General features: G+C 43.0%; 1 protein-coding gene across 1 annotated transcript in view; it reads right to left on the bottom strand.

Annotated features, from left to right (window-relative positions):
• Nox3 (NADPH oxidase 3) overlaps nt 1-17338 on the bottom strand; it is a 64833-nt gene that overhangs the window by 13979 nt on the left and 33516 nt on the right. Inside the window, exons 11-12 of the mRNA NM_001004216.1 lie at nt 5272-5418; nt 1790-1914 (exon numbers count right to left, since the gene is read on the bottom strand). Of these exons, the coding sequence (NP_001004216.1) occupies nt 1790-1914; nt 5272-5418 (272 nt within the window). The remainder of the gene's footprint in view (nt 1-1789; nt 1915-5271; nt 5419-17338) is intronic.

Genomic DNA, 17338 nt, shown 5'->3' on the forward strand with positions numbered 1-17338 from the left:
CTCACAACCTCTTCAGTGCACTCCACCTACCAAACTACTACCCTTGCCTGTTCCTCGCCGGCCTCTCTACCTCTGTTCCAGGTCCATTGCATTTTGTTTTCTTACAGCAACAAGGGTGAGCCGCATGTCAGTGTTGGGCTTGTACCTGTAAGTGGCTATAGCTCTGAGAATCATACCTAAAGTCTTATGATGGTTTGCAAGTATCACCTGTCACCCAACTTAAGTGATATCTCTGGGAATACTTCCTCTTATGGCCTCTAGTCCACTCACTGGCCTCCCGAATCACAACAGGATTCTTGGCTCTTGCTAGCTTCTAGTTGCTCCCTTTGTCCCCTTCCACTCCTTCCTCAAATATGAAGACAGCACACGCTATAGATGACGAAGGTTCCAGACAAAGACTGACATAGGAGTGAGGATAACACTCAGTCTTAGTGACTTATACTTTACCCAGCTCCTCAACACCGTGTTAACTTAAGGAAACAACACCGAGTGTGAATTTATCACCTGTGCTTTTACATTGACTCTAAAAATAAAGCCAAAATAAGCTACCTTATCCAACCAAGGTCACATAGATGGAAAATTCTAGAACTGAAAGTCATAGGTTGTACCCTCGTCTTGTGGCCCCATGGCTAGGCCCTCCATGCATTAAGTATATTATATAGTTAGGATAATCGTAGTGATAATTGAATTGATGGAGGCGAAGGCAGTGGCAGCTGAGAAAGGTATGATGTGGTTTGTATATGCTTGGCCCAGGGAGTGGCACTATTAGGGGGTGTGGTCTTGTTGGAGTGGGTGTGGCCTTTTTGGAGTAGGTGTGTCACTGTGGATGTGGGCTTTAAGATCCTCACTCTAGTTGCCAGGAAGTCCGTCTTCTCCTGTTTGCCTTGGAACAAGAGGTAGAACTCTCAGCTCCTCCTGCACCACTCCTGCCTGGATGCTGCCATGCTCCCACCTTAGTGATAATGGAACCTCTGAACCTGTAAGCCAGCCCCAATGAAATGTTGTCTTATAAGAGTTGCCTTGAGGGGTTGGGTATTTAGCTCAGTGGTAGAGCGCTTGCCTAGGTAGCGCAAGGCCCTGGGTTCGGTCCCCAGCTCCGAAAAAATGAACCAAAAAAAAAAAAAAAGAGTTGCCTTGGTCATGGTGTCTGTTCACAGCAGTCAAACCCTAACTGAGATACTGTATCAGACACTTTAGATCTTCGTTCATTTTTTTTTCTTGCAGAATCCTGGGAGGCAAACAATATTATTTACAGTTTTTTGAGGAGGAGGGGACTAGTTGACCAAGGTATACCCCATGGGAATGGCAGAGCCAGGATAGACACTTAAATACCCCAGCTTCAATCTGGGTCCTTCAGCACCATGCCAAATCCCTGCTTTATCTGTCTGAGAACACTTTTTCTCTTTGCTTTTTTGCTAGATGTGCTAGACACACTGTCGAGCTGGATAGAATTGAATTCTCTAGTTGGGTAATTAGAGACTAACTCTGCTGAAAAGATTTTTTGAAGGCATATGCTGTTTAAGAAATACCAACTTTAAATTGAGGTTAAGTGTGAAGATTTTCAACATAATCGATAATTGTCTGAATCTGTCAGCCAGTGAAACAGAGGTTTGTGGTTCCTGAAATATAAGCCAGTCATGGCTATATTTTCTAAGGTAGATATGTTTTTAAATCTTGGACCAAAATTCTCCGTTCTGACTGCAGGTTAACATTTTTTCCCCAGTGACAGCTTGTCTGGACTTCAGGGAGGGTCCTGACAGGCAGAGGAGAGAGAGCTTACTTTGCTCACCTAGGGTGATTGTAGGCAATCTGCTTGAATTCCTCATTCCAGTTGGGTCGCCCATAGAAGGTCTTCTGCTTTAAGCCTGTAATCACATCCAGACTTTCATCCCAGTGTAAAGCTATGTGAATTGCCTAAATTAAAGATTGTATTATCAGACGACGTTAAAAAAACCCACTGGAACTGCCTATAAATAAAAGATGAACTCACCATCATCATTTGTGTGTTTAAAATATTTTAAGCACGGTTTGAGATGCTTTATTAACAGATGCCTCCAATGTTGTGCTTTAGGACAAGTATCAGGTCTCATCTGTCTTTGTTTTTATTCTTGTTGGGACAACACACTTTCTTATACTTAGTATATATGCAAAGATACAGCTTGGAAAGATTTTATTTTAAAGGATAAGGGTAATACAATAAATATGGTTAAGGGAATACTCTGAACAAGTTAGTTTTATTCCTACGAAACTTCTCAAATACCAATCTCCCACTCCTGTCCCCATTCGTTTAATCCAGGGGATTTGGAAAGGGTATTTCCAGACTAAAGTGCCCTGAAGTACCCAAGAGGAAGCTGGGTCTTACAATCAGATCTGCTTACTGAGTTGACATGGTATGATGGACAGTCATTCTCAAATATTAGGACTGTCCCTTTCCCCAGATACCAACATCTTCAGAGGCTCAAAAGGATTTGTGTATAAGCTACATCCATCCTCTCATACACCGTAAACCATCTTGATGGTCTATAAAGCTTTCCTGCCGTTAAAGAGCTAGGAAAATAGTTGTCATGCATTGTTTAGGGAATAATGGAAAGAAAAAAGATGGACATATGTTTTCAGCACAGATGTATTTTTGTCCCAATATTTTCAGTCCCCAGTTGGTTGAACACACCGATGTGGAACTCAAGAATATGGAGGACCAACTGTAAAGTATTAGGTTTTAAGTGCTGGGGGTTACACTTGAAGATGGTGATGTGATATTGGGAACAGAGGACATTACAGGGTCTGGTTGGGGCTCTGCAAGTGACTGGCTTCAAACCCAGTGAATTAATTCATCCAGTCACCATGTAATTAGAGGCTCATATATAAGAGCCCAGGGCACAATACTCTTTATAAGCATATACTCAAGCCCTACCATTGACTTCAACTGCTATGAATTCTAGAAGCTACCTTGTTCTGCCTGCCTCAGTTATGTGTGTGCTCTGCCTTGTTCCTGAGAACCATCAGCCCTGGAAACTCACAAATCAATTTTTCTCCAATCCTCTAAATCTTGCTCGTTTTGACAACTTGAATATTAGCCCTGCTGTGCCCAACTTGCGCCTCAGCTACCTGCTTTGAACATGACTTGCCTGAATGGCTCTTTTCCTAGTCCAAGAAGGCAGCTAGTGCTGGAGGTTCACACCCAAGTTATGGTGGCTGCTCTAACAAGGGCAGACTGGTCGTCAGAATGTCAGGCTACAGGTACTGCTGTCCAGCAAGTCTGACCTTAGCTGTTAATGTTGTAAAAGAGTTTTGGAACAATAGTTCATGCTGAGTGAGGATAGGGGAATGGAGGAGGGTCTGGATTGACATGTCAGAGAGTAGAACCACTAGGAGCAGAAGACTTGAAAGCCTGAATTCACACAGCAGGATGCAAAAGCATCCATTAGCTCTGGGACCATAGGAAAGCAGTGAGGTTTGCCTTGAAACAGTTTAGGTTAAGAAGATTCTTAAAGTGCTTGTTAAGACATATTATGGTATAGGGGGAGGCCTTTCCTACTTATGACTGTGGGAACGCCTAGTGTCTGGTGCTCAAACATTTGGAATTATATCTGTTCCATATTTCTCAGCCCACTGTTCAATTAATCTCCAACTCTTTCGAGTTGCCCTCTCCCATCTGTCCCTTCTGTTCTTGTCAATTTGCCACTTTGAGGTTGTTGGACTCAGTTTAAGAATGGGCTATTTCTAACACAGCCCCTCAGAGCTTGAGTGAACTGACAGAAGCGTACCAACCCTTTCTTCTCCTTAAATGTTGAGATTAGCGATTTCCTGCTTGAAATCTGGAAGTGTGAAGAATTTCTGACATGCCATGGGAAAACTTAAGAAGCTATCAACTTTAATTTACTTTAATTTAGGAAAAAAAGATATTTTATATCTCAGTCTTGAAAGGGACAAAGATAAGGCAGGGCAGAGTTGTGCTGTCACAAAATCCACTTCAGAGTTCCAAGTCTCATAAATCCCAAGCAGCAGGAATTGGCTAAGTGAACACTTGGGACCAATTTACTTCAGCAGTGGAAGGACAGGCAGGGGCTTAGAAGCAAAAGACAGAAGCCATGTCTGTGCCTCACCAAATGGACCATCAGTCCGCTTAGCTAGGGAAAATGTTTGTGTGCAAACCTAATTTACACCATATAATTCATTAAGATCTATCAAGCCCAGTTCCCAAGAATCCTGCAATTTCAGATTATCCCAGAGGGTTAAATATTAAAGAAGGACTGGAATTAAGACCATACAAATTCAAAACATATTTGAACCTCAAGTATGGTCTTACTCACAGAAGAAGAGAGCCAAGTTATAACAATGTTGGGGGAGGGAGGGAAGGATGGAGGGAGGCAGGGAGGGAGGGAGAGAGAGAGAGAGAGAGAGAGAGAGAGAGAGAGAGAGAGAGAGAGAGAGAGAGAGAGAGAGGTGGGGGGAGGAACATTTGCAGAACCTTTAGGATAATCATTTGTAAATTTGGTGAGTGATACAAACATTCTTGGTCTAAACCTATTTTCCTTAAACGTGTATGTCAAGGGTTCCATCAAATATCATCTTCAGAATCATGGGTTTAAAACACACCTTTCACAAACCAGTGTAATGGCTTCGTCAACTCCAATGTTTGGAGATGCCAATTGGACTCTGATGCCCTAATCATCATTTATACCCCGATTGTGATAGCTTTTATCAGGATTGATCCTGTCAGTGCATTGACACATATCACTTCTGTCCAACTGAGTTTTCACACAATTGTTTGCAGAGTTCCTCCCCATCTCAGTATTGATAAGATACAGAGTACCTGTTTTCTGAGAACCCCTTAAGAGAAAGAACTCTCTATGCAAATCATGCGTCCAGAGTAATCTTCTGATTCACAGGCTTTTCAATATGAAAGGCTGCAGAGAAATGAGCTGGAATCTTCTCTGTTTTCCTCTGAGCCTCATAGAATCAGAAGCAATTAGGAATTCAGCAGATGACGCAGCCAATTAATGACAAGACAGCGATTCCGCTATTCAAATGACAAATTCAAACTTAAAGATTCCTAATATCTGGGTTGCCGTTTATTACCCAACAGCTAGAGGTCTTTTTATTGCTACCTTAAGTAGTTGTTTTCAGTCTGGCCTGATTCCTGTTCCTCTCTCCTCTTTAAGAACTTTAGGATAATTCTTTGCTGCTGCCTGATAAGCCCCCAGCTCATTACAGAAATGAGTTTCTTTCAAGAATGGAAGCCGTAATGGAGATCCCAGGGTTTACTGATACCTGGTATTCATCCCAGCCAGTGAGATATATGTGGTAACTCAGCAAATGAGCCTTCCCTTGTTCACTCATCTGTGTTTCCAGTGAAAGTAACAGATCGGCAAACCACTCAAAGGCTGCAGCATCCCGGCAGATCCAGTAGAAGTACACCTGTCAGGAGAGAAGACAGAGGGCATATCCATTCCTCTCTCCATAACGTGCTGATAATCACAGGCTACTTTACATCCATTAAATTATTTGAGCCCAGACGGGCACTTCTGCGAAACCATACGCTTTTCTCTATCAGTGAACAAACCATCATACTGAGATTTCTTTTGGGGGTGGCGGGGGGATCCCAATGGGTTTGAAAAGGCACAGAGTGAATTCAAGGAGTCAGGGTTTCCGTGGACTGTGCCAACCTCTTTGGATGAGGATCAACTTTCCATGCTTCTGGCCGAGCTTCTTCTGAACAAGATTAATAATCATAACTCGCTGTGCCTTTCATTGCTCCCCAAAGGGGATAAGCCGCTAGACCAGCCCCCTTCATCTTTACTTATGACCTAAGCTTAAGATTTCACCTCTCTTCTCCAGAGACCCCCCAGAGGCTCGGGCACTAATCCACTTCACCAGCTTCAGCCTCTTGAGAATGGAGATTATGGTAATTACAGAGTGCAGTCTCGCAAGACAGGAAATTTCCCTTCAGTGAGATATATCAGTGTCCTCCAAAGCAGGTGGGTGGAGGTTGTGCCTGTGTGTCAACTGGTGCAGTGAAATTGTTTCTGGGAAGGGGTTTTGTTTCTTTTTTATTTAGTTTTTGAAACACCCTCTCTGCATTGAGGAAATGGCAGCTGACAAGCAGCTTGAGTCTGCTAATAGAAAGGCTTAGCTTTGTGCTTTGAGTTTCAGATAATTGTATCTAGCTAGAAGAAGCCATGGGAGACAAATCTGTTAATTCTATTGGTTTTCCCCTCTCTACTTTCTGCTGTCCCCCCAAAGGGACATCTGAAGGGCTCACCAGTGTCTATGGAGCCTGATCTTCACTCCAGGTACTGTCTGGTGTGTTACCACCTGAAACATGCCCTCTGAAGCCAATCTCCTCCCCCCCATACCTTGCAAGCTCACCATCATTTAATCAAATTTATAAATGAGATTTAATTAGTATCACAAAGAAAATAAAATCATGGAATGTATTTCAAGGCTGAGTATCTTGCCGGTTCTCTTCATATTTATGCTGTGATTTGTAGTGTTAACAGTCAGGAAGAACAGGAAGTGAGAATCTAAGACCATCACTCAGAATCAGAGGTTACATATTTGCTGAACAGTTCATGCTCAGACGAAAACTCAGAATATTAATCCAAGGAGAAGTCTCTTAAAACAGTGGTTCTCAACTGTAGGTCTGGATCCCTTTTGGTGGGGAGGTGTCACATATCAGATACCTTACATATAAGATATTTCACTATGATTTATAACTAGCAACATTACAGCTATAAAGTAGCAATGAAAATAATTTTTTTGGTTGGGGTCACCACAGCATGAGGAACAACTGTATGAAAGGCTCACAACATTAAGAAGGTTGAGAAGCACTGTCGTAAACCTTAAGTGCAATTACTATCCCTAAAAGACGTCTCCCATCTTCCTGGTTGTGTATACATCCTTCTTGGAGTGTATAGTCCATAGGCCTTCCAGGTAGCTTCAAAGCAGAACAGAGCCTAAAGCGCCTTATGTTGAACATCCCAAGAGTCCTCACCAACAGACGGCAGCACTACCTCTGTATGCACTTGCAAATGCTTACAAAATGTTTACTATGTATGGGTAGATACCAAATTACACTTTGGAACAATGGTCATGAATAAGACAAACAGGCAGGCAGACAGGTGGACAGACAAACAGACACAGACAGACAGACACACAGACACACAGACAGACAGAGAGAGAGACAGACTCACAGACAGACACACACACAGAGACAGACACACAGAGATAGAAAGACAGACACAGAGAGAAACACAGAGACAGACAGACACACAGACAGACACAGAGAGAGACAGACAGACACACAGAGACAGACAGAGACAGACACACACACAGAGATACACAGAGACAGACACACACACAGAGATACACAGAGACAGGCAGACACACACATACACACACCATCCTCATGGAGTTTGTGTCTTGGAGGAGAGTGATGTATAAACACATAAAGTATAGACTATGTTAGATGGTAATCAGTGCAGAGTAGAGATGAGACAGTCTGGGAAAAATCACAATGACAAAGGGAGACCTCACTGAGATGTAGACACTTGAGCACAACCATGGGGAAGAGGTGTTAGATGGTGTCTAGTTTTATGCTGTTGCTGTGATAAGAACACTTAAATCAAAAGAAACATGGTAAAGGGAAGGCTGATCTGGCTTCTCAGGTCAACACCCATCACTGAGGGACATCAACACAAGGACCCAAGCAGGATCTTGAATCAGGAACCATGGAGAAACACTGCTGACTGGCTTGCTCTCTGACTCACTCACTAGCTCATGCTGAACTATCCTTTTTAAATGTAGTTCAGCACCATATGCCCACAATAGGCTGGGCAACTGCGTATCAATTAATAATCAAGGCAATTTCTCACAGATATGCTCATAGATCAACTCGATCCAGGCAATTTTACAATTGAGATTTCTCCTTTCAGATGACTTCAGGCTGGGTCAAGTTGAAAATTAAGCCTAAACAAGATACTTCATCCCTTGTCAACACAAACATATTGCTGTTAAACCATAATATTTCCTTCTTGCTCCCAAGACCTCATGTTAATTTTAAAGTATACAGTGCAGTCTTCATTTAAAAGCGCCATAGTCTTTTAAAAACTTCCAATGTTTTAAAAGTTTAACTTCTCTTTAAAAGTCTACAATCACTTAACAGTGGGCTTTTATAAAAATATACACGAGTTATATATGCTGTTACTGCAAAAGGGAAGAACTGGGTATAAAAAATCAGATCAGGATATGGAGCAAGGGGGAAACTCATCCATTGCTGGTGGGAGTGCAAACTTATACAGTCACTATGGCAATCTGTGTGGAGGTTCTCAGGAAGATGGGAATTGATCTACCTTAAGACCCAGCGCTATAACTCTTGGGCATGTACTCAACAGATGCTTCATTATCACAAGACTCTTGATTGACCATGTTCATTATTGCTCTAATCATAACATCCAGAAACTGGAAACCAACTAGATGTCCCTCAACAGAAGACTGGATAAAGAAAATGTGGCATATTTACACAATGGAGTATTACTCAGTCTTTAAAAACATGATGTCACGAAATTTGCAGGCATATTGATGGATCTAGAAAACAACCATCCAGAGTGAGGTACTCCAGATACAGAGAGTCAAATACGGCGTGTACTTGCTTGTGTGTGCACATTAACCGTGAAGTCAATTATAACCAAGCCGAGAATCCATAGAACTAACGGAGGTCAGCATAGAACACAGGCTAGAGGGTAAAGATAGATCTCACAGGAAAAGGAGATGGAATAGATGATTATGGATGGATGTGTGGGCTGGAATGGGAGGATCAAATGGGGAGAGGGATGGAGGAGGAGGTTGAAGGAGAAAATACAGGGAGAGAGCTAAAATTAAGGGCCATTTGAAGGGGTAGTATTGAAATATATAATACAGTAGAAACTTCATAAAATACATACATGTATGAAGGCTATGTAAATGAAACCACCAAATTTTGGGGGAAACAGAATCCCAACTTTTGTCTAGGGTAAGCTTCCAGTTACCAGAATTGGGTAACAAGTAATTGAGTTGTTGGCCAAAAGGGTCTCATGGGAATCTCCAACAACTGAAGCTGTTTCCAAGACAATAGATTGTTCTATACTCTCTGACAGTGAAGCCTGATTGCTCGCACCTACACAACTCATTGAACACGGAAAAGATGAGCTATCGGGTGCATAAAACCTTCACCCTATGTTTCAGCATCTTTGATCCAGAAAGATACTCTGCACACTACTAAAAAGGGAGAAATATAAAGCCTGAGGCAGCCATAAGCTCTTTGACCTATCATGGGTGTACGGCCTGCAAGATAGTCTAGGGCAACAGTGGCACAGACCTCATGGGAGGAACCAACCAATAACTGATTTGACTAAAGGCCCACTCCACAAGAGGGAACACATATCCAACCCTGCTTGGGTGACCAAGAATCAGAGACCAGATCTCCCAGGGACTAAATATTAGTGGTTTTAAAACAAAAACAAAAATGGAAAAGCATAGTGATAAAATGACTCTTAATGACATTCTGCAATCAGTGCCTTGCTCAGCCATCGCCAGAGAAACTTCCTCCTGCAGCAGGTGAGAACAAATACAATAAAAAAATCACCCCCCACCCCACCCTCCACAGAAGGGGGGAGGGAAGGAGAGAGAGAGAGAGAGAGAGAGAGAGAGAGGGGAGAGAGAGAGAGAGAGAGAGAGAGAGAGAGAGAGAGAGAGAAAGAGAGAGAATACATCAGATAAAAGCAAAACTTAAGTTCAGCAGCATAAATTCATAAATTTATGGTCTGCAGTTCTGTCTCCAGAATCTTGGACGCATGAGCTTACAGAGCTTAGGCAACTGTCATTTCTCCACTTCTCTGTCCTCAACACACAGAGCTTGGCTTAGTCTCAGTCTACTCCATACTCACTGTCTTACAGTCTTGGCATCTCTGATATCCTGGAGCCTCCTCTCCACTGCAGCTAAGGCCACCTCCCTAATGACCTCTCAGTGTGACCATGGCACACACTGCAGGCCTTAGGCAGTTTTCATGGCTCCCCACTCTTGCATCTTTTATACCTCCAAAATTCCTACTGGGTGGGTCACTCTTACCCAGTGCCAGGTTCAGTTACCGGCTTGAGATGCAGCGGACCACAGCTTCTTTGGGCTGACCCTGAGGAAACACTTCCAAGAAATGACCCTAGTGGTGCTCATCTGCTGATCTCTGATTCGTCATAGCGGACTCTGTAGCCCCAGATGGCCAGCACCCACTCTCCTAGTGAAATGTGCTTGGTTTTACCTCAGTGGAGCCACAGCTTTTTGACAACCATGGCTGTTTCTTCAGCTCCAGCATGACCAGAGCTCACAATCCTTAGTGAAAATGTCACACCAATGACCCACCGTCTAGTTATGAATTGCACTCTTGCCATCTTCTAAAACCTCATGAGCAGTGGATCCACAATTCACATTTCCCTCAGCATTATCTTCTAAGCTCCCGTGAGATTCATTAAGCTCGGAGCACTCAATGGCTTTTTTAGCCTGGTGTCCCAAAAATAGTAATTAAAACAACAACAACAACAACAACAACAACAACAACAACAACAACAACAACAACAGCAGCAAGAACAATGAAAACTCCTATCAGAGCCTATTCTGCAAAGATGTTCACCGTCTTAGCTTTCTACACTCTAATTTTTTTCAGGTAGAAATTACTCCTGTCTTTGCTTTTGCAGGGCATAGCATCCAGTATCCTTAGAGGTTGTGAGGCCTTTCATGCCTTTGCTTCCTTGTCGTTGTCTTGTGAGCTTTCCCCTCCGTAATTGACTTGTGGAGATGCTGGCCTTTTTGGCACAAGAGGCAATGGAGAGAAAATGCATTGGCCCCGTAGAAGTGCTTCAGGCACACAAAGGAAAGGGGAGACTTTGAACAGAAGAAAGCGCTATTTACTTCGACTCGCTTTCATGTTTCTGATGGTGGGGACACTTACTGTGAAGAGACATCAGAATTCCACCCCTGTACTTGGCCCAGGAGAAAGGACACGGTCCCTGGAAGAACAAATGTCCCAAACAATGGGCTGTGGTGCTGTGATCTGTGCCTTCTCCCCCTTAGTCTCCCAAAAATAAAACAAACCTAAAATCAGCTCTCTGCACAAAGCCTTGTTACAAGAACTCGCGGCAGATATTAGAGGTCTAAAATACCCAAGGTTAAAAGATTGCAGCAAGCAGAAAGTCGGTAAAATAAAGGTTTGAACTTCCGTGGCAACAAGAGCTAGCCCACATTTTTCGGAGAGACAGTGTAGACTCAGGTTTCATAGGAATTCATTCTGAGATCATGGGATTCTCTGCACATGGCCTGGAACAGGTCTTCATTGTTCAGCCCTTTGTGGGCACTTATGGTCTGATCCAACTCATGTACACGTCTGTCACAGAAGCCTGGATCTGAGCTACATACATGATGGTGTGATCTGTCCTGTCTGAACTCCTTTTCATGTTCCAAAACCCAGGCTTCTCTGTAAAGGTTCCCGAGTAACACTTGTGTAATGGTCAGAGTGACCCAGAGTCCATAGAAGATAGATCTTCGCAAAACAAATTATTTATAAACAAATAAAATAAGAAAGGAAAGGCTGCTAATTTATCTTTCTATTTGGCCTCATGGATTCTCCAGTCAGAGTATAATATTTCCGGGGTATACCATCTTAGAAGTCATATATAACAATGCGATTCTTTAGGCCCCAAATTGATTAACCAAGAACAAATGGGGAAGGTATTTATTATAACCCACTGCAAAGAAGGAGAGTGTCCAGGAGGACACAGATAGAGAAAGAAGCACAACACTGCCACTAAACACAATGTGGGCCCCAGGTTTTGTGACCTGTCCTTGGATCCTGGCTTCACCATGCGGGGGCTGTGGAACTGGGCAGGGTGTTTAGCTAAACCCTCTTTTACTGTGCGGACAAAATGTCCATAAACATAGCACCACTCATGATATTTCTGTGAGAATAGATAGTATAGTCTGTCAAGCTTCTGCTCAGTGTCTGAGGCAAACTGTAGCTGCTAAGATATTCGCCGCTATTGGTAGTCACTTCCTGTCACTGGAGAAGTGAGAGAAGTAGGCACAATGTATTTATAAGACAGAGCAAACAGGGACACTGGCCTTTCTTGGTCTTTTTCTCATTATCTAATAAATAATTTTAGAGATGGCCACTGAGAGACTTGATTTTGAGTCTTAGAATTGAAACTTCGGTATGAATCGAATGACTTACTTTTTCAAGAGGATCCCTTCACTAGAGAAAATGCACCCCAGGCTCCGTATGTGCTTAATCCCTGTGGCAGCATTCCGCAGGGGGAATCATCTTGCTACTTTGCCCACGGTCTCTTCCCAAGGAAGAAGACAGTGGGTAGCACTGGGACCCACTTCCATACAGGCAGCTTTGTCTCTACACTGGGCAAAAGACACAGAACACAGGGAAGCTTCATGCCAGTTTGGGATGGAGACTCTGCATAGCAACAATTGTGAAAAATAAGAATGTTTATCCCTGGAAAGACAGAGACTGCAATGCCATTTAGAAAATGTACCATCTCCCCAGTAAATGGCTGCTATTATCTCCCAGGTTCTATTCTGCTGTTGTTACTGTCAGAGTAATCCTGAATGAATATAACAGAGACAAAAAAGTAAAAAAAAAACTTTTTATAAGACTTTCCAACATGTAAAATGTACCACTTTAAAGCAATAAAATTATAAAATTATTTTATGGTATATTAATAAGACTGAGATCAGCTATTGTAAATCATTTTCCTGCCCATAAGATTCTTTTTCTTAAAGCCGCTATTCTGCACGTTATCTATCTCAGAACTTTATTACTATTTTGTCATCTGACCCATGACTAGACATCTTTGTGACCATTGTAATTACAGTTATTAATCCTGCTGGAAGCATTCACCAGTGATTATCTTGATGGTGGGCCAGTATCCCACGAATACTCAAAGTCACCGAAATCAAGTGAGATGCAGCTGGGTGTCGTGGCACTTACTTTATTACAAATGGTACAACTGGTACAACTGCTTCTCTCCTTGGTACACACACACACACACACACACACACACACACACACACACACACACACGTGCGCGCGCGCGCTCACATTAAAAACAAACATAAACTCAGCTACTCCATCTACTGTGTGAAGGTAATGAAAGGCCATGGATTTGAGACAAGCTTCGGGAAGACTCCTTAGGGACTTACTGGGCTATGTTTAATTTGAGAACTGAGATCAATAAAGGGAGCTCTTAAAAGATATATTTTATTTAAATCTTTTCTTATACGAGGAGAATAGTCACCAAAGCTTATACGTGTAATAAATCAAGGCACTGCAAGGGTTAGGGCTGCCATCTTCCCATAGGACAAGAGTAAGGCCTAGTGGGACACTGGAGTCTTTTGAGGTCACCTAATGAAAGTGGGGTGCCTACCTAGGCTTAGGAGAGGCAAACACGGCCTTGGCCACCCTGCTCAATTGATTGTTCACTTCTGTGACTACAAGAGGTGATCAATTCCAGGGGTGGCCAGAGCTCCAGTGTGATGGAGAGTACAAGTAAATAATTTCTCAAAGTAAATGGATGAAATTAAATGCATTTTTCATTCATTAGAAAAGGGAGCAGGCCCTTCTTTGTTTTATTAATATCTTTAAGCAGAGTATGGATTTTTGTCTTTCTTGGCCTCCTTGCCTTGCTCCCACTGGCCTGTGCTGTCTTTTTATTTGAATTATCTGTTTATTATATTAGGTTGGGAACCCAAAGGCCATTTTGCGCAGGACACACTATAAATACCCATTATCACTGTTATCTATTATTGAGCTGATGAAGAGAGACAATTATGAAGGAATTAGATTATCTCAGCTTTTCTATAATCTATTTTGTTGTATTCTGAAGATTACATATGCAGTTAAGAAAATGAACCAAATCTCCCAGTTGGCACTTCCCTCGGAGCCGTCTACACGGAGGTGATACTAAGAGAACTGAAATGTGTAAGCCGATATATCCATGTCAGCAGCCTCCTCCCCTCCCCATTCACACACGCCTATTTCATTCATCATCTTGACAGTTTGCACAAGCAAACTGTCCTAACTTTTTTCAAGAGTTCTTCTCACAAATTGGGTGTGATGTAGAATTAATCACAGCCGTTAGCCAGGAATCGGAAGACTTTTACCACCACAGGGCCTTTACACTCTGAGCACATGGCTTCCTTCAGGTTGCACCAGAGTCTTCTCGCCAACTCTCACCTCTTCCCTCCCCCCACAGGGCCACCGCTCTTGTCTCTCTTCAATCTAGTGATGGTTACTCTTCTGTGCTAAAAATAGCTCTTCAATGCAGAACAACTTCTATTTCACCTTTTCCAAGCAATCCGCCATTATGCTTATGGATAATTTTCCTCCATAGGTTATTTGTCCCTTCTTATTCACTCTCCATCTTATTATTTTAAATTATCATCATCACTGCTGACACTGACGCCACTACCATCACCACCACCACCACCATCATCATGTGTATGCATGTGTTGGTGTTTGTGTGTATGAGTGAAGATGCATGAGTGTGTGTGGAGGTCAGAGATCTTACCTCAGCTTTTCACCTTCTAAGTTGTTAACTATCAGCATCTCTGGTTTGTCACTCCATACTCTAGGTGAGCTGACCCTTGAACATCTCCGCCTCCCATCTCACAGTAGGAACAATGGAATTCTAGACACCCATGACCAGGCTTGGATTTCTGGGGCTCTGGGAGCTCAAACTCAAGTCCTTATACCTGTGTGACAAACACTTTGTCCCCTGAATGATCTTCCCAACCCACTTTATATGTTGAAATACCAAGTCAGAAACAAAGACATTTTAAAACGTTTGTTTCAAGTAGACAGTTCTTCATTATATCAGCCAAAGAACCAACCTCTCTACCTTTTTGGTTAGGATACTGCCTTTCCCAAGAAGGATTTTAGAATTACATAGCAAGGGAGAAGATGCTACGGTGTAGCTGAATGTAGTGACTTACACCTGGAATCTTAGAACTTAAGAGGCAGAGGCAAGATAATTGCTGGATGCTTGGGGCCAGCCTGGGCCATGTAGTGAGTTCCAGGCCAATCTGGACTACAGTGAGAAGTCCTGTCTCAGAAAGTCAATAGGAGGAGGAGGAGGAGGAGGGGGAGGAGGAGGAGGAGGGGGAGGAGGGTGAGGAGGAGGAGGAGGGGGAGGAGGAGAAGGAGAAGATAATAGTAACACTGGAGAAAAGCTGCAGCAACTTCTCTCCGCTGTACAGTTACAACAACGCTTGAACATGAAAATGCGTATGCCAGATTCTTTTTTTTTTTTTTTTTTTTATCCAGAGGATAGAAATCCTACTTAACCGCAGCTGACAATTTACACTGAAAATTTCAGCTCTGAGTTTCTATGCTATGTTTCTCTCTGCCTGTAATGAACGAGAACAGTCTGGAAGCTGTGGCCTAGACCTAAAATTGTGAAGATGCTGTTAGATAAATACACACCACTTTGCTCTGCTTCACTTTCAAAATTACCCAGAGGCTGTCAGTTCAGTGGAAGAAAGGAACAGTACTTATGTCTCGAAAGCAGGCAGGCAGCCCTGACAAATGTTAGTTGCATAAACCCAATGATAGCTGCACATACACACATGCACGCACACACACATGCACACATGTACACATGAATCTACGTGTATGTATGTATATATGCACGTATGCACACACACACGTGCATGTGCACATGCACACAAAACAGCTTCAAAGAGCAGAAACATCTTAACCCTGCGGCAAGGCAGACCAACCCTTAGAAGTTAGGTCTTAAGCATAATGTCAGCCTAACCTTTGAATAGTATGAGAATGCCACTTCTTTTAACAGAGTATTGAAGTGGAAATCAGAATCGTACACCCTGGTGCTGACCCAGTGGCTCACCAGTGCAAACAGGCACTATGCATTGACTAATGAAGAGGATAGGTCGATTTTATAGCGCTCAGAGTGTGTTCAGAGCAATAAGATTGCTCTATGAATGTTAAGACAAGAAAGGGAGCTAGCTAAGACAAGCTAGAGAGTAGGACAGTGCAAAGGAGGAGAAGGGAGGTGGGGAGCAGAGAAGTTATTTTAAGTCAGTTGTGTGCTGGGTCCCCATGGCAGATGCGAGAGGCTTAACGTGTCGGCACAAGAGAATCTGGCTTATAGTAGGTGCTGAATATATGTTGCGTGAGTGGGCAAGTGAAAGTGAGGCTCACGTGTTATACCCTCTCTGTGTGAAGCATGATGTGACTCGGGTGTCATGGAAACTGGGAGACAGCAAGCCCCCTCTACAGGTGGGTTTTACTTGGTAGACTGCAAGACCATGATGAACAAGGCCTCGCTCTGAGATTCAAACCTACAGTATAGTAGCTACTCTTCTCACCTTGCTAAACTGGTTGTGAAGGAAAGAAAGGCATGGGGCCATCGGGTGCATCTGCAGGTGCAAGTGCTTGTGGTGTAAGTCTGATGATATGGGTCTGATTCCTGCGGCCCACGGTGGATACAGATAACCAACTCTCAATAGCTGTCCCCTGACCGCCACATGCATGCCTTGGCCCCACCCCATCACAATTTGATAATGAAAAAATAACAATTACAAGTGAGTGGCTTGGGTACCAAAAGGACCTAGATCCAAATTCTAGTTCTGCTGACCATCTGCTGACTCTGTGTTTTGTATCCTCCAATGGTAAAGTGAGGGTATTAGTTATTTTAATCAAGACAATCTAATCTATTATTCTTGTTAGCTTTGAGATTGGTGTTTTATTTTGTCTTCTGTAAAATGAAAATAAAAAAATTACTTTAAAAAGCCATGTGATTGTGAAATATGTACAATGCCCAGCTCTATACTGTCTGGGTAGAGAATTCTCAGCAACTCTAGGCTGGATCTGGTAGTTACTAGCAGAACAGCATTTCTGCATTTCACAGTATTCTTCCTTAAAAAAATGTACTCCACATTTGATATGGATTCTTTCTTCTCCATTGGATGGAATAGGAATTCCAGTCTAAAGAGGTGAGTGGAGGCAATGCAGGTAGTGTTTCTTTAGTGATAGCTGTCAGGCAAAGCATCTGGGAGAGCAGAATTCAGATACAGGCTCTCTGGTCAGTAACAGTGGTGCTGAGGAGTTGGCTTAGTCAGTCAAGATTAGCTTGCAGGTGTGAGGGTCTGAGGCCAGTTACCCAGAAAAAGCCAGTAGCACAGTGTGTACCTGTGGTCCCAGTAAGGTAGATGGTTCCCTAGAAGCTGACAGGAAAGATAGCCCGCTCAGGAGAGTCTCAAACAGAGAGTAGAGATGCCTGGAGC

This window comes from Rattus norvegicus, chromosome 1 (genome assembly GCF_036323735.1).
Source record: "Rattus norvegicus strain BN/NHsdMcwi chromosome 1, GRCr8, whole genome shotgun sequence".
NCBI classification, from domain to species: Eukaryota; Metazoa; Chordata; class Mammalia; order Rodentia; family Muridae; genus Rattus; species Rattus norvegicus.